The sequence below is a fragment of the Macaca thibetana genome, chromosome 11 (assembly GCF_024542745.1).
Source record: "Macaca thibetana thibetana isolate TM-01 chromosome 11, ASM2454274v1, whole genome shotgun sequence".
Lineage (NCBI taxonomy): Eukaryota > Metazoa > Chordata > Mammalia > Primates > Cercopithecidae > Macaca > Macaca thibetana.
The window spans coordinates 62019137-62034257 of NC_065588.1; the positions used below are offsets into that span (position 1 = coordinate 62019137).

General features: G+C 39.1%; 1 protein-coding gene across 4 annotated transcripts in view; it reads left to right on the top strand.

Moving 5' to 3' along the window:
- The first annotated feature begins 220 nt into the window (after window positions 1–220).
- HMGA2 (high mobility group AT-hook 2) overlaps window positions 221–15121 on the top strand; it is a 137625-nt gene continuing 122724 nt past the window's right edge. For 3 of the 4 annotated variants that reach the window (XM_050746610.1, XM_050746608.1, XM_050746611.1), the window contains exons 1-3: window positions 221–521; window positions 3141–3227; window positions 13644–13694. In XM_050746610.1, coding sequence (XP_050602567.1) covers window positions 411–521; window positions 3141–3227; window positions 13644–13694 — 249 coding nt within the window. In that variant the 5' untranslated portion in view covers window positions 221–410. The remainder of the gene's footprint in view (window positions 522–3140; window positions 3228–13643; window positions 13695–15121) is intronic. The other variant, XM_050746609.1, reaches the window with a different exon arrangement.

Here is a 15121-nt window from a genome sequence, read left to right on the forward strand (position 1 = left end):
ACCCGCGAGAGGAGCCTCTGCGACCTCAAAACCTCTCTTCCTTCTCCTTCGCTTCCCTCCTCCTCTCGCTACCTCCACCTCCACCGCCACCTCCACCTCCGGCACCCACCCACCGCCGCCGCCGCCGCCGCCGCCGCCGCCGCCGCCGCCGCCGCCGCCGCAGCCACCGGCAGCGCCTCCTCCTCTCCTCCTCCTCCTCCCCTCTTCTCTTTTTGGCAGCCGCTGGACGTCCGGTGTTGATGGTGGCAGCGGCGGCAGCCTAAGCAACAGCAGCCCTTGCAGCCCGCCAGCTAGCGCTCGCCCCGCCGGCGTCCCCAGCTCTATCACCTCATCTCCCGAAAGGTGCTGGGCAGCTCCGGGGCAGTCGAGGCGAAGCGGCTGCAGCGGCGGTAGCGGCGGCGGGAGGCAGGATGAGCGCACGCGGTGAGGGCGCGGGGCAGCCGTCCACTTCAGCCCAGGGACAACCTGCCGCCCCGGCGCCTCAGAAGAGAGGACGCGGCCGCCCCAGGAAGCAGCAGCAAGTCAGTACGCTGGCGCGGTGGGGGCACCAGCCCACCCCGTCCCCACTGCAGGGGCCCAGACACGCGCGGGGCGGCCGGAGCGCGGGAGCCCAGTCGCCGCGGCCGTCGCACGCTGCCCGCCCGCCGGCTGGGGGAAGCGGCGCAGACCCCACGAGTGTGCCGAGCGGCCCCGGGGCGCCAGCAACCCTCTGGGCGGGGAGGTGGGGAGCTGCGGCGGGCGGCCCGGGGAAGGCTGGAGGTGGGGTCGGGCGAAGCGCGTCCTCGGACTTTCGCTATTGTGCACCGCCCCGAGTGGCGCGGTGTCGCCGGGTGACTGGAAGCGACCGGGATCCGACAAACCCGGGCTCGCAGGCGCTCTCCGAGCTGCTTTTGCAACTGCCCGGGAGGAAGGAGGTGCCGGGGACCCGGGCGCTCCGGCCGATCTGGGCTGAAGGGGTTAGAGTCCTGGGGGCCGGAGGCTCTTTCTCCCGCCTCCCGGGGCTGCTCGCGGGTCGGGGGCTGGCGCGCCGCAGCCGCCCCCTTGGCGCCCTCCTCCAAGCTCTCGATGGCCCAAGACTCGCGCCCTCCCGACAAAGAACGCATGGAGAGCCGGCTGCCTGGTCCTCTTCGGGCTCTTTAAATGTGCGGCGGCCGCCGGAGGGAGCCTGGGGCAGGGGCTACGGGGAGCCTGGCTCCCCGCGGGACGGGGTTAACTCGCCCAGCCAAGGGCGCGTTGAAAGGAGTGTCCGAGAGAGTGCAGGGTAGCCAGGGTCGCTTCCTCGTCAGGCGCCCGGTCCCCCTTTTGCCCCTGGATCCCGCGCCTCAGAGCTGCAGCCATTAAATGCTCTTCTCCAAGGCCAGTGGCCGGGGGTTGAGTAGGGGAAGATCGAGGGGCGCCCGGGACCCAGCGGAGTGGAGGGTTTTGTCTGCGGATGCAACCAATTAAGCGTGCAGCCGGCGCTTGCAGAGCTGCGCTCAGCGCGCAGGGCTGGGGGTTTTGTTCGCTGTAATTTCCAAGCCGCGGCGGGCAGGGTCGGAGCGGGATAAGTCTATTGAGAACATTTAAACTCCACTTTCTCGGGCTTTAAAACTTGCTCGCTCCTTAGTCTTAAATCGCTTCCTTCATGGCAAACACGCCGATTAGAAAATAATCCTAGAGTCCCAAAGTTGCCTGAGAGCAAGGTGGGGAAATTGAACAATGTTTGCTTGCCAGAGAATTTTAGAAAAATTGAGGGTTTACCTTTTCAAAATCATCAAAGGAAACAAGCCTATGTAGAGGCCCCTGAGTTTTCCCGCTCTGCCCAAGCGACACTTTACATCGCAATTGAATCCTGTTTTACACCTCCCAGGAAGTCTCTGCCCTCCCCCACTTGTTTCCCACCCGCCACCCAGCTCCAACTGACTAATTGCACCCCCCTCCAAAAAAAAAAAATCCAAAAGAAATTACAATGGGGTCTGGAGGTGATTGGATACTTTACCTTTGAGTTAAGGCAGAGTTCACAAAGAAAGAAAAATGTGTCTCCGATGTGTTTGCTCTCGATGTGCCCACTGGCGCTAGTGGTCCCACAGAAGCTTGCAGGGAACCTTCCCCGAATTCTCTAAACGGGATGCGAATTTTCATTGAGGACGTTCATGGGTTTTAAGTTAATTAGTCTCACTTAATCACCGAATCTGAATGAAATGTGAATAGATGATTCACTGGATAAATATTTGGGATCTGGAATATTAATCATCGCATTCTCTTAACCACTTGAGTATTTACTACTTGGCATAGGAGCCATTTAAAGTTTTGCTAAACCTAGTGATTGCTTCCATTTCTCATTCCCAGACACTCCATTCCTCCTCGCTTTTACCCCCTTTTAGTTTTCTCCACTCCATCCCCTTAAGAGTTTTCTTAAAAGAAAGTTTTGAAGAAAATATGTTTATTTTTATCAAAAGATATTTAAATGTAGACTGGAGACCATGCCTGCATCTCCAAAAGGAAGTGGAGAATTGAAGCAATTAACTAGATAATTCAAGCAAAACCTCCCACAATAGATTACTATAATTATTTGGAAATTTTAGGGGGAATGGAGTTATTTTGAACTGAAGAACTTGAATAATTCCTCCAGTATTTCACTCAGAATGTGTCAGTTGAATCATAATCCACCTAGAAGGCAGGTATACAAAGATTATTAAAAGCCACCTTTTCAATATGGAAGATTGTTGAAATATCTATGATGTTAGCTTCATATTTCTATTGTTTGAAATGCTAGTATAATGGACAGTGGTGTTCGTTTAAAATGCTTATTATTCCTATGAGTCGCCAAATGCATAGCCCTGTAAACTTTACATCTTAAAAGTATATGACTTTCTTTCTAGAACATGCCTCTTCAGTCTTTGTTACCATTTTAGGTTTGAAGTAGAATCTAGTTTTCATATACAAAATAGGGTTTCCTCTTTGAACCCTTGGATTAAAAGTATAGTTATTTCCCCTTTCTGTAAACTCTGTACCATCATCATCCATTTATGCTTGAACTGAAAGTGTTCCAACAGCTCTTTTGAGCAGCACATGCAGAAAATATAGCTAAAGAGTCAGGGTCAATTTCTTTCAGACATTCTTGCCACAACAGCATTTTTTTTTCTTCCCCTCACAATTAGGAGCCAACCGGTGAGCCCTCTCCTAAGAGACCCAGGGGAAGACCTAAAGGCAGCAAAAACAAGAGTCCCTCTAAAGCAGCTCAAAAGGTGAGATTTCTCGAGTCAAGCTCTCCTAACTTCATCAATGACTACAGGAGCCTCCCTGTAATTTTCCTATTCTAACTCCGCACCTAGGAATTTGTCCCAACTGGGTAACACAGACTCAATTCTTACATTTAACATTAATTAGATGTGAGTTAACCTTTTTTCTAAGCAGATGCTCAGCATAAAAAGTTTATGAAGATACTTAACAGTGTTGTTTTTAAACAGCCACCAAATAATTTGAACCTTAAAACGGGTAGAAGTGAGGAAGGAAGGCAGGGGGGAGGGGAAGGTGGAAAATGACACAACTAATATTTGCACTAGTTGTAAGTAGTTAAAAACAAATCAAAACTATAGATTTTGCCTGGTGGTAAAGTTTTTGCAATTTCTTCTGAAAAATGATAGAGATTGATTTACTTTGTGCTTATTACATGGCTACTGCAAACCAAATCCCCCTATTAAAGTACTTTGCCAAATAGATGATAATTAGAAGTCAATCTAGTTGTGGGATAGTGGAAAAATTTCATGAATTTTACAGCTTTAATTGTGATAATAAAGTATACTGCTTGTTTTACAATAAACCTGCAGTATAGTATATCATAATCTCAAAAAGCCTTTTCATCAAGTGACATAGAAATGTCTGAATTGGACAATGAGACTTTTTAAAACAAATGTTTGGCTCATTTAATATCTCTTTTTGGGCAAAATAGAACCCAGTTAAGTGTAACATTCAGTGTTTTTCTTAATAAATTTAAAGTTGCAGTTTAAGATAACTTCAGGTTGGCTATATTTAAGATTGCAAAGAGGAACTATGTCAGGGTTAATGCATGTATAGAGAAGTACCAGTCGCTTTTTTGACTTTATAAATAAATTGGAAAAAAAAGTTTCTGCATTTTATTTGTAGGTTTGTATAGTAATTGAGAACAAAGTTTCAAAAATCAGAACTAAATTTGGATATACCTTTTCAACGGGTTTAAATACATGTACAGTATTTGTTAGAAAGGGCTATATGCTCATCGTTTGGGGATTAATGTTTTGTGTGGTTTTCTTTGTGACTGTGGGTACTAACTGTAATATATGTGCTAGTTTTCAGTGTTGTAAACTGCCATAGCAACTAATGGTACATATAAAGTTATTTAGGAAGTAACTATGAGTTCTTGTCTGTTTTAACAGTTTTGAACAGAGTTGAGGAGCATATTTTTAATATATTTAAATTTAATTGCTTCTTAGAGTTTAGATTTGATTGTGTTTCTTATTTAATCAATAAACTTTAAAATAGCTCTAAGTAACCTTGTTATTTAAAAATGGCAATATGTACTCTGGTATTTTTAATATGAGTACTTTATATTTGTTTTATTTTACCTCATTTATAAATTAACTAAAAAGGACTGATTTTACCAAGGAGTTTTTCTATGTTGCGTAAGTGTGGAGTTTACCTAATTTACTTTTATTCTAAGGAGATGCACAAATAAATACTTGTTAGATAGCTAACACGCATTTAAGCTATGGTGTAGTTCTTCTGAAAAATGCAGCATGATAATATCTCCGAGGAAGAAATCTTTAAATTTCACCATAAATAAGTAATTTGAAATTTAATACTAAAAAGGAAAATGAATTGTCTCCCATATTTTACTATATTCCATGTTTTTTGGATGAATAGATAGAAATGCTCCCATCGCCTCCTCTTCAGTTTAAAAAGCTTACCACTGACTAACAAAATTTGTATTGAGAAAAGGGAAGCTGAAACTAGTGCCTAGTTTACCATCTAAAGCAAAATTTTTGAAGTTGATCTATTCCTAAGTAAGGGTTGATTTATTTTTAGTGACTCTAGTGACAGGCGTTTGTAAATGAGCCCCCTAAGCCACTCATCTTTCTGAAAATTCTTCATATGTATGCATACATTATTCCAATTTCCAAAACAGAAGTAGGCTTTCTTTTTTCTAAAGATTCCTTCTCCAGAATCTTTCATTCTTTCAGACACAATTATTTCCAACAATGCTGTTATAAAAATCCCTCTTGTAATAAAAATGAATAAATACATTTGCCCATAACCTGACTTATTTTTCTTCAGTTTTATAAATTACGCTTCATCTGGAGAAGAGAATACCTTGCAAAATAATGAATGACATTGATGAATCATTCATGGCATGTGTAAACTTAAGGTGTTTTCACTTTCAAATCAGAATTTGTTGAGTATGTTACTATTCTATATAAACATGATTTTCAAACATATTTGTTTATTAAGCATATATTGTGTTCTAACAAAACATATATGTTCATCAGGATTTTGAAATGCAAATCTTTTTAGAAAAAATTATATTGTTCATAACATGTAAGATAAACATACCCTGTGAGACTGACCAGAGTAGATATGAGAAGTCTTCTATGAGTAACAAAGTGGGTGTTTTCCTGTAAACTGAGACCCATCACAGTGCAACATACATTGCAAAGACTGGTAAGTATATGAGAAGAAAGAAGCCTAAAATTAGAGGAGTTGCAGTGCACACTGAAATCCTGATGGTTATATGCTTAAAATGTCTTGCTGCTTGGAGTTTCTTGACTTACAAAGTTTATATTTGGATTCAGTAACTGGCCTTGGGACATTTGAAAACAAAGCTGTTTGTTAGGAAATTAACAGTGTGAAACTGGACAATGCATGCAGAATGTTGCAAGACCAAGTGAATGACTACTAAATTAGCCATCACTTTAATTTCAAACCATATTCAGTAGAAAATTGATTTATATAATATGTAAAACAAAGACATTTATAAAAACACAATTTGCTATCCTTGGAACTTTTGGAAGAGAATTATTCTTCAATCTACTTAATATTCCATTAAAATGAACTACTATGCATGATCATTGTGTGATGATTCTAGTCATTCCTCAGAACTCCAATCTGAGTGCTCAAAATTTGTCCCTGAATCGGTTTCATATAGTTACCTGAATAAAAGAAAAGAAATCAGAAGTTAAAGTTTTCCTGAATAATTAATTTGTCCATGTGTGTATATGTCTGTGTGAGCATATCTTTACCCTTTTATTTTTAGTCTGAGATATACCTAAGACCAGTTATGTTTTAACCTCCTTTTTTGTTTTGTTTTGCTTTGCTTTCCTTTCCTAGGTTGTGCTGGATGGAACTCTTTGCATTTTTACAGTTCCCAAATGGTTAGAGAGAAAAGTTATAATCTCCTTTAGTTTAGGGTTTTGTTGTACTTTTTTAATCATGACAGAATACTGGAGGGGTTGTCACTAATTCTTCAGTGTTGAAGGTCTCAAGTCAAATTCATCCTTAAGTTTTAAGCCAATTCTCATTCACATATTTGAGGAAGTTTTTTTTCTGAGGTTGAATTAAATTTTATTGGAAGGTAAATGAAATTTTTAAAAAAAAGATCTCAGGTGTGAGATAACCCTACTTCATCATGTCATATATTTGCTTCACCACCCTTGTGACTTTAGGTGTAATGGGCAGATCTAGGGAGCAAAGTGCAGAATGAAAATATCTAGATAGAGCAGCTATAGTTAAAATAACATGTTCAGAGTAAATATGTAGTCTCTATGTTCAATTTGCTATAAAAAGAAGGCCTGAATTAATTAGATACTGTAAAGACTACTTCATGCTCCTTCTAATCATTTGCATTCCTAGAAATGTGGTTTGCTTTTCATAATCATTACCAACACCAATCACAGGTATTTTAAGAAGAGAGAAGATAGGTTTTAGTCAACATTCAGATAAATCATTCAGCATAAATGCTGAATGAGGACAGAATTTTCTTCAGAATATAGTAGGCCTAGTTGAAAGGAGAAACCAAAGGCATTATTATAGGTGAGTTAAGGAAAGGTAACATTGGCAGTTATCATATAATTCTGGCCTATGGTTTCTAAATTAAACTACTGTGATTTAGTTTAATTCCTCTGTATTTCAATGGGCAGGTAAGTTTTATTGGTGGATTCAGGGCCCTATCTGAGGATACAAATGAATTCAGGCAGATTCAGGGCCCTATCTGAGGATACAAATGAACTCAGCAGGTGAAATTAAGTAAAGCCCAACTGTTATTCCATTATCTTGATATTTCAGGCTGACTTACCTAAACAATTGACTCATTTTTTTCTTTCACTTTGCCAGGGAAGATAAAGCCTTACTTAATGCACCACCACATTCTATCTAGCAATGCTTTGAATCATCACAGATTATGATCCAAATATGGGAGATTGAAATACATTTGAATTATCTTACGAAGTAATTTTATTTCAAGGGACCCATAGTTCTACTTCTCTAGAAGCTCTCATCCTTCTGAACTCTTCTGAACTTGAAGGCTCCTCACTTCTCTGGCTGACCTACATTCCTGGCTCATTTTTATCTCAAGTTCTCAACAGATCACTTTGCTAAGGAGATAGAATATACCAGATTGGTATTCTATTGCATTTCAGTTCTTTCTCGAGAATAGATGGATGAAGAGCATTTTATGTCAGTTAAATCATTCAAAACTGTCTTGTCTTGTTAACTTTCTGCAGTTTCCAGAGCAGAAGGCACAAAGTAGAAACTGAATTTAATTTCACTGTCCTAGATTCTGAAGGTTTTAGTTAGGAATCTTTGTTCTGCCAACCAGGAGAAAAGGGGAAATGAGAACTGACTATCTGTTAGGGCATTGCATTATCTCATATTGTTTTAATATGCTGAGCAATTTTGAATGGCATAGTCTATTTAAATTAGGGAAGAGTAGTGCAGGCATTATCTTTTGTCTAGGATAATGTTTGCTCAGAAGGTAACTCCTATGATCAATAGCAATGGTCTCTTGTATCATTGCTATTGATTTTTCTCATTACAAAGAAGTAGAGAGAAGATTTGGAGGAGGAGAATCTTAAACTTTGAAAATTATAACTTTGCCTGTCATTTGGCTTTGGTTTTAATTTAGAGTTTGTATACATGAAGATAAGCATTTGCAAAATAAGGACACTAGAGTTGACAGTAAGGGCTAACTTGGGTAATAAGCAGGAACTACAATGGATGATGGAAGTTACTTATATTTCCTATTGGTAAATATATTATGATAGCAAATTGTAATGTCTCTTCAAGGCTAAAAGTGTTTCTTGTAAAATTAGGAAACTCACAGAACTGGATTATCAAAAAGGTAAAATGAAAATTTCCTCAGTGCTTAGTGGGATTGATTTGTATAGTTGATTTTGATAGCAGTGTACATTGATTTATACTGTTTATGTTTTTAAAAATAGCAACTGAAGGAAATAAAATGTGTTTTCTAGGCTTTGGATAGTGGGCTTCATGTAAATCAAGATACATGCAAACAAAACAGGGCACCATCACACCCAAATATTTTTCTAGTTTTTTTTTTGGTACAGATGCACTGATGGATTTGCAGTGGGGGAGTTCTGGCTATATCATAGTACATAAAAAATATGATGAGATAACTTGTAATAGCAAAAAATTAATAGCCATCTAAATCTGACCCTGAAGTCAGAATTGAATTATTCTTAGTTTCCAACCTCTGCTCTTGTCCTGTGTTTATAGGAAACCTGGAAATACATTACTTTTAACTAATTTGATTTTCACCCTAGAAGGTTATCTTTTATTTTTTAAATTTTCCCATGGCAGTTTTGTTTTATATGAGAATAGCTCTCCAAAGAACAGACACTTTACTGCCTTGAAATCCGATTGGGTCTCAGTTCTACTACCTGTGAACATGGGCAGGATGCTTAATCTCCCATTTGTAAAACAGGGGAATTAACAGTTGCCCTGCCCTACTTAAGTAACATAATGCTTGGAAAGTCACTTTGGAAACTTACAGAATTGGTAAGTATTATATTTGTGGGTAGCATTTTAAAGTAAGGGGAGGGAGAAGAAATTACATTTGCCTAACTGCTAAATACCATAGCTTTTGTCAGGCACTTTATATGTCTATTAGCTCCTTTAATCCTCTGATTTAAGCATTGTGGTCTTCATTCCACAAATGAGAAAACTGTGATTCAAAGATGTAAACCAGGACATATCTGATACTCAACTCTGGTACATGGTAGCACGTGGGTTTGAATTCACTTTAATTCTAAAGCTTATACTCTTTCCACTACCATGTGCTCCTGAATGTTCTGTAAAACACTTGTTAAAAGGTAGATTTCTGTTATCTCCAGTGACCTGAAATGCAGGTTGGAAATTACGCTTTGGGAAACCTTTGAAGGGCCACTCCAAAGGTTATAAACAGATTGGAAATGTGTGCCTTCTGGTACTGATACCCACAAGACTTCTAGCTCCCAAATATATCATGGGGCTATGTCTTTGGGAATGGTAGTGCATCCAGAAGCTTTCTGCTTTGCTAAATGAGAGGGCTAGGTGAAATTATTTTTGCTAAAGTTTTACTGAACTCTAAATTCGGATGAGAAGAGGGAAATAAGACACACATATAATATAATCACTTTTCCTTCCTTTCTTTTTTCCTTCCTTTCCTCTTGCCCTCCCTTCCTCACCTCTTCCTCCTTCCTTCCCTCCCTCCCTCACTTACTCCCTTCCTCTCTCTTTGCCTCCCTCCCTCCCTCCACTCCTTCAACAAGTATACAGTGAACACCTCCTGCACACCAGGCACTAGTGCTAAGCACTGTTTTCAAGCTCAAGAGATGTGTTTGCTAGATGAATTTCTTTCCTAATTAGTTTTTAAAATCTGCAGTACATTGAAGAGTCTGCAGTACCAGAACTTGTTAGAGAAAGAAATAGTTATATTTCCCATTTAACATTTCTCCCAATCCTCGTGGACTTGCTTCTAAATATATCATAAAATTAAGTATACAGTTTTGAATCTAAAGTTTAAAACATAAAAATATTAATGAGGGCAAACAAGGGAGAAATGACACTTTTAATGAGAAATGATTGTTGTAAATATTCACATAATAGTACTGGTAATAGTCTGAAATTTCAGTTCTTACAAATGAGAATTCCGACCATATCTCCCTTTTCTCTCTCAATGAGAGCAATAAATAGTTAGAATTAGTTATGTCTCTGTTATACATGGGTTTGTAGTATAAAGCCAAATTCTATTCTGGCAAAGGAAAACCAAATATACACTTCTACAGTATTGCATATGTTAAAACAAAACAAGCCTCCTGAATGTTTTGTTTGTCTTTTTTGAAAAATAATATCCTGAAAAGCATTAAACACAGGAAAACAATATTAAAGCTGGTGTTTTCCAATATGTAAAAATTCTGGATCTAAGCTGGTTTACAAACTAAAACCCTAACTTGTTTTGCAGCCTTTGAGGAGTTTGATTAGAATGATTAAATAATGTGGGTTTTAAAGAAAAATGAAAACCTCCCAGATCGATGCCACACAGCACAGCTAATGTGTTTCTTCTAGATGTAGTCTCAGAAGAGGGTTTCAGTTTACATGTAACACAGGCCTGAACGACCAAGGAGCGAATTTGCTTTTAACAAGTCCAAGTGATAATCGTGATATTTTGCCCTTTAGTTAATGGTGCAAAGTTTATTTCTCAGTAGGCTTTTTGTAAATGAGATGCTTGTTTAAAAGTCATCTTATTTGCAGGGCTTTTTCTGTTTTTGAGAGATTTGTTTTCTCTGACTTTGAAATGCAGTGAAATCCTTTTAGAAAAAACAAAAAACAAAAAACTCTCTCTTCAATAGACTTTAAATACGCCCGGATCACATCATGGCCCCTGAAACATAACAACCATGCGGAGAAAGCATGGTGTAGCACTGTTAGCTTCTAAGGTCAATAGCCTCCTTCTCCCACCCCCACTTCACACCCCCATTTCCATTAAAAAGGATTTATATTTTCCATGTTTATGTAATTTACTACTGGGTTAAGTGTCAATCTTAGAGTTGCTTCCAAAGATTAAGTTAGATGCTGCTTCTGTGCTAGAGAACTCCATACCCATATATAACTCACTATGCAGTAGCAAAAGGGATCCTTAAAAGCCTTATTCTAAAGGTGACAGATGGGTGTGATGGAATACTTGCATTGACCAAGCCTTCTGAGAGAGGGCTTGGTCAACTTGAAGAAAAACTCCCTTTTTGGGAGGCCGAGGCAGGCGCATCACGAGGTCAGGAGATCAAGACCATCCTGGCTAACACAGTGAAACCCCGTCTCTGCTAAAAATACAAAAAATTAGCCAGGCGTGGTGGCGGGCACCTGTAGTCCCAGCTACTCGGGAGGCTGAGGCAGGAAAATGGCGGGAACCCGGGAGGCGGAGCTTGCAGTGAGTCGAGATCGTGCCACTGCACTGCACTCCAGCCTGGGTGACCGAGTGAAAAAAAAAAGAAAAAAGAAAAAGAAAAGAAAAACTCCCTTTAAGAGTTCCATCTAGTTAGGAGTGAAAGAACACTTATGGAGCACCTCATGGGAGGCAGGAACCTCTAGGTACTTGGAGGAATGACCTTTCATAGGAGGCGTCATCTCCATTTCACAGATGAAACCAAATTGAGGTCTTCAAGGCCCTGCGCAAAGTCATAAAACTAAAATGGCAGAGCAGGAATTGGAATCTAAGCGTTCCAAGGTAGAGTCTGTGATCTTCTCAGGACATCTCCCTCTCTCCATGAGGCAATGCTCTGAAGAGTGTGTGATTTACTTGACACTCTGGGCTTTCACTGAATTCATGCCCTTGGGACTGAAGGTAAGACAGTGCCACTAACCTCTGACAATATATGATTCCTTTGTGGAGCCATTCAAAAGTAATAAACAATGATTCAGAATGTCCAACTCTGATGGTCAGATAGAATTCCTAAAGGCTACCAGGTTTCCTTTTGTTCTGGGAAATTAACTGAATCAGTGACAATTATAGTTTCCTCAAGTATTTTTTTATGGTAACAAATGCTTGTATACTAAGGGGTAGTAGCATTGTTAAGAGGCTAGGAGCACAGTTTTTAGAGTTAGACAAAACTGGGTTCAAATCCCAGGTCTGCCACTTACCTGCTTTGTTTGTGACCTTCAGACAGTTGTATACCTAACCTATCTAAGACTTAGTTGTTCATCTACAAAATAAGAGAAATAATAATACCCACTTTATAAGGCTGCTGTAAGGATGAACATAACACCTGTGACTGACAGTCGAGTGCCTGGGATATTTTAAATGCTCAATATGTGTGAGTTAACATTACAATCATATAGAGTCTGGGTTAATTCATGGGACCTGTTGGATAGTAATGACAGATCAGGGAGATACTATTTTGGTAAGAAATGTTGTGGCTTATTTTATCTGTTTTCTACCTGTCTGTCTATCTGTCTATCCATCTATTTGTCAACTATCATGTAAATCTATCTGTTTTTACCAGGCAGACTGAAGAGAAAAAGAGGAAAGTTTCATTTGGCAATGTAGATAGTCAGTATCACTACCAAGTACCCCCACTGGCTGCTAACTCAGATAACAAAAGTAAAATGTGGAACAAGGTATCCTGGTTCAAGTTACCTATATTTGTGTGTTAATATAGCCATGGATGATTCTTATACATGAAACAATATGTACTAAGTTTTCTTTATCCTAAGAAGTATGAACGCATGTTTTTATAGATGTATGTGATATGTGTGTGTATTGGTGTGTTGTTGTGTCTGAAGATTGGACTAGGGCTGACAAAAACAGGGAAAAATAATTGTTTTATAAATCATGTTAACAACTGTGATATCAGAAAAATCTTCTGTGAAGTAAAGCAATGAAACAAACTCTCAAGATAGAAATGTATTCTTGTTAAGTGTGGGATTATTGTTAATAAAGTACATTTTTAATTAATCATTATTTCTAGGCACATATAGTTTTCGTCACTGGGACAAACTGATGATTTCTGCCGCTTTTTTTTCCTCTGCTTTAGGTGAACTGATTGACAGGTAATTGTTTCAGGCAAGGAACATGAAATTAAACATGTAGAAGTGTACAAATGTTTGTTATTTTGAATTAGAATGCTTGTGTATTCTTTTTTATACATTTATACTTGCTTTTGACAATCTAGGTAGAAGAGCTTTGTAAATTGTAAAGCAATGTATCAATATTAAGTTTTGCAACTTTAGTTGTGACATGGAAAGAATCTTGATCATCTTAAGAAACATTAATTTTCTAAAATACTAACATATGTAGTTACAGAATGTGGGGATAATGTTTTTAATATGGACAGAAATAAAAGCAAAATAGCTTTTTAAGAAGCATTTTCATGCATTTCAGAAGAGATCACTACACGGGGAGTATTTTAGGGTGAGGGGTTGCATAGATACCTCTTTACATCATGCAATGAAGAAGAATCTACTCAAAAATGTGGAAAAAGATTAACCTTAGAGGAGATGGAGTTTGCTAAAAAAAAAAACCAAAAAACCGATACTTCATCTGCAAAGCAGAACATTCTTACTTCAAATGTGTCCCTTGGTGCAGTACTTATAAACAATGTCAGGTAGAAAACTATAATGACTTCCTTTGTCATTTGCAGAAAGCAGAAGCCACTGGAGAAAAACGGCCAAGAGGCAGACCTAGGAAATGGGTGAGTAATAAGATATAATTTTTCTTCTTTTTTTTGGAAATAAAAATTTCTGTTGTATTAAATGACAAAAGTTTTATTTCGTCGATTACATGAATTTCCAACTTCTGGTTTGATGAATCTTTGAAAGGGTTAAGGCAAGAGACAAATGATCATCACTTCCTACCACTAGGCTCCAGGTGTTTACGCAGAACACTTTTCTTTCCTGAAGGTGGACTCATTTTTCTATCTCTTATCAACATCAAAAGAGGCTCCACTCTTCCTTCAAATGGGGTAACAATGAGATGATTTGTTCAGTAGATTGAGTAACTAAAGTTAAAGGGTATTATGAAACCTTGGAAGTTGATTACAAATGGTGATAAAATTCATACACAATGTGTATGTGATAACTTTTTAATGTTTTTCTTTTTCTTTCTATTTTTTTTTTTTTTTGGTTTTCTCCATGGCTTTTTTTTTTTTTTTTTTTTTTTTTTTTTTTTTTTTTTTTTTTTGACACATCTCATTTTCTAGGTGGTTTGTGTTTTCTTTTTCACATGGCTTTGTTAGGAAGCAAGGGTTTATTTCGAGTTCTTCTTGCTTCCCTTAGTAGTCATTCTCCACATGCAAACATTAGAGATAGCTGTATCCATACAAGTGCACTTAATCCCATAGGCACACAGATCCTGTATCTTTTGAGGCCAGAGATTCAGTCGCCACTGAAGAGCTTTGCTAATTTTATTGCTTGAACCTTGTTCCCTTGGTTGCTGTGTTACCCATGTTCTTCTGGTCTGTCTTTCCCACTGACAGAGAAGTCCTAAAAAATGAATGAACTCGTTTCTCAAGAAGGATGAGGGCATCCTTTATACCCAATGTTGTATATGATGGGTTCTTTGGCTTTCCTTTTTCCTCTTCCCCAGTTCATTCTTCACGCTCCAAATTTTAAAAAGTTTTTTTTTTTTCTGTTATGCTGGATTATATGTTCCTGTTTGCCATTCCTTTCTCCTCTAGAGTTCTACATCACTTTCTATTTATACTTTGGTATTGCCTTTCATTTAATTTATTCATCTTGTATTTTTCCTCTGCTCAACATGTGTTGGGATTAGATTTCTTAGCACAAGGAAATGGGATGATCTTTAGATGAAAAACATCTCAGTGTTAAAGTGTAACCTTAAAGTAAGGATATTTCATTCAACCTTCTGTTCATTAACTTAGTTCTCTCCAAACCTGCTTATCAAGTGGTGATCATCTAGCCTGTGCTTGATTACCTTTAAAGTTAGGGAACTTGCTACCTCTCAAGGCTGCCTCTTTCTTCTAGGAAAGCTCTGAACATTAGAAAATTATTCCATCTGACTCCCTGTAACTTCTGTCCACTGTCTCTAGGTCATCCTCCTGGAACATACAGAGTAACTGTTTTCACTTTCACTCATGATAGCCCTGCAAACAGTTGAGGA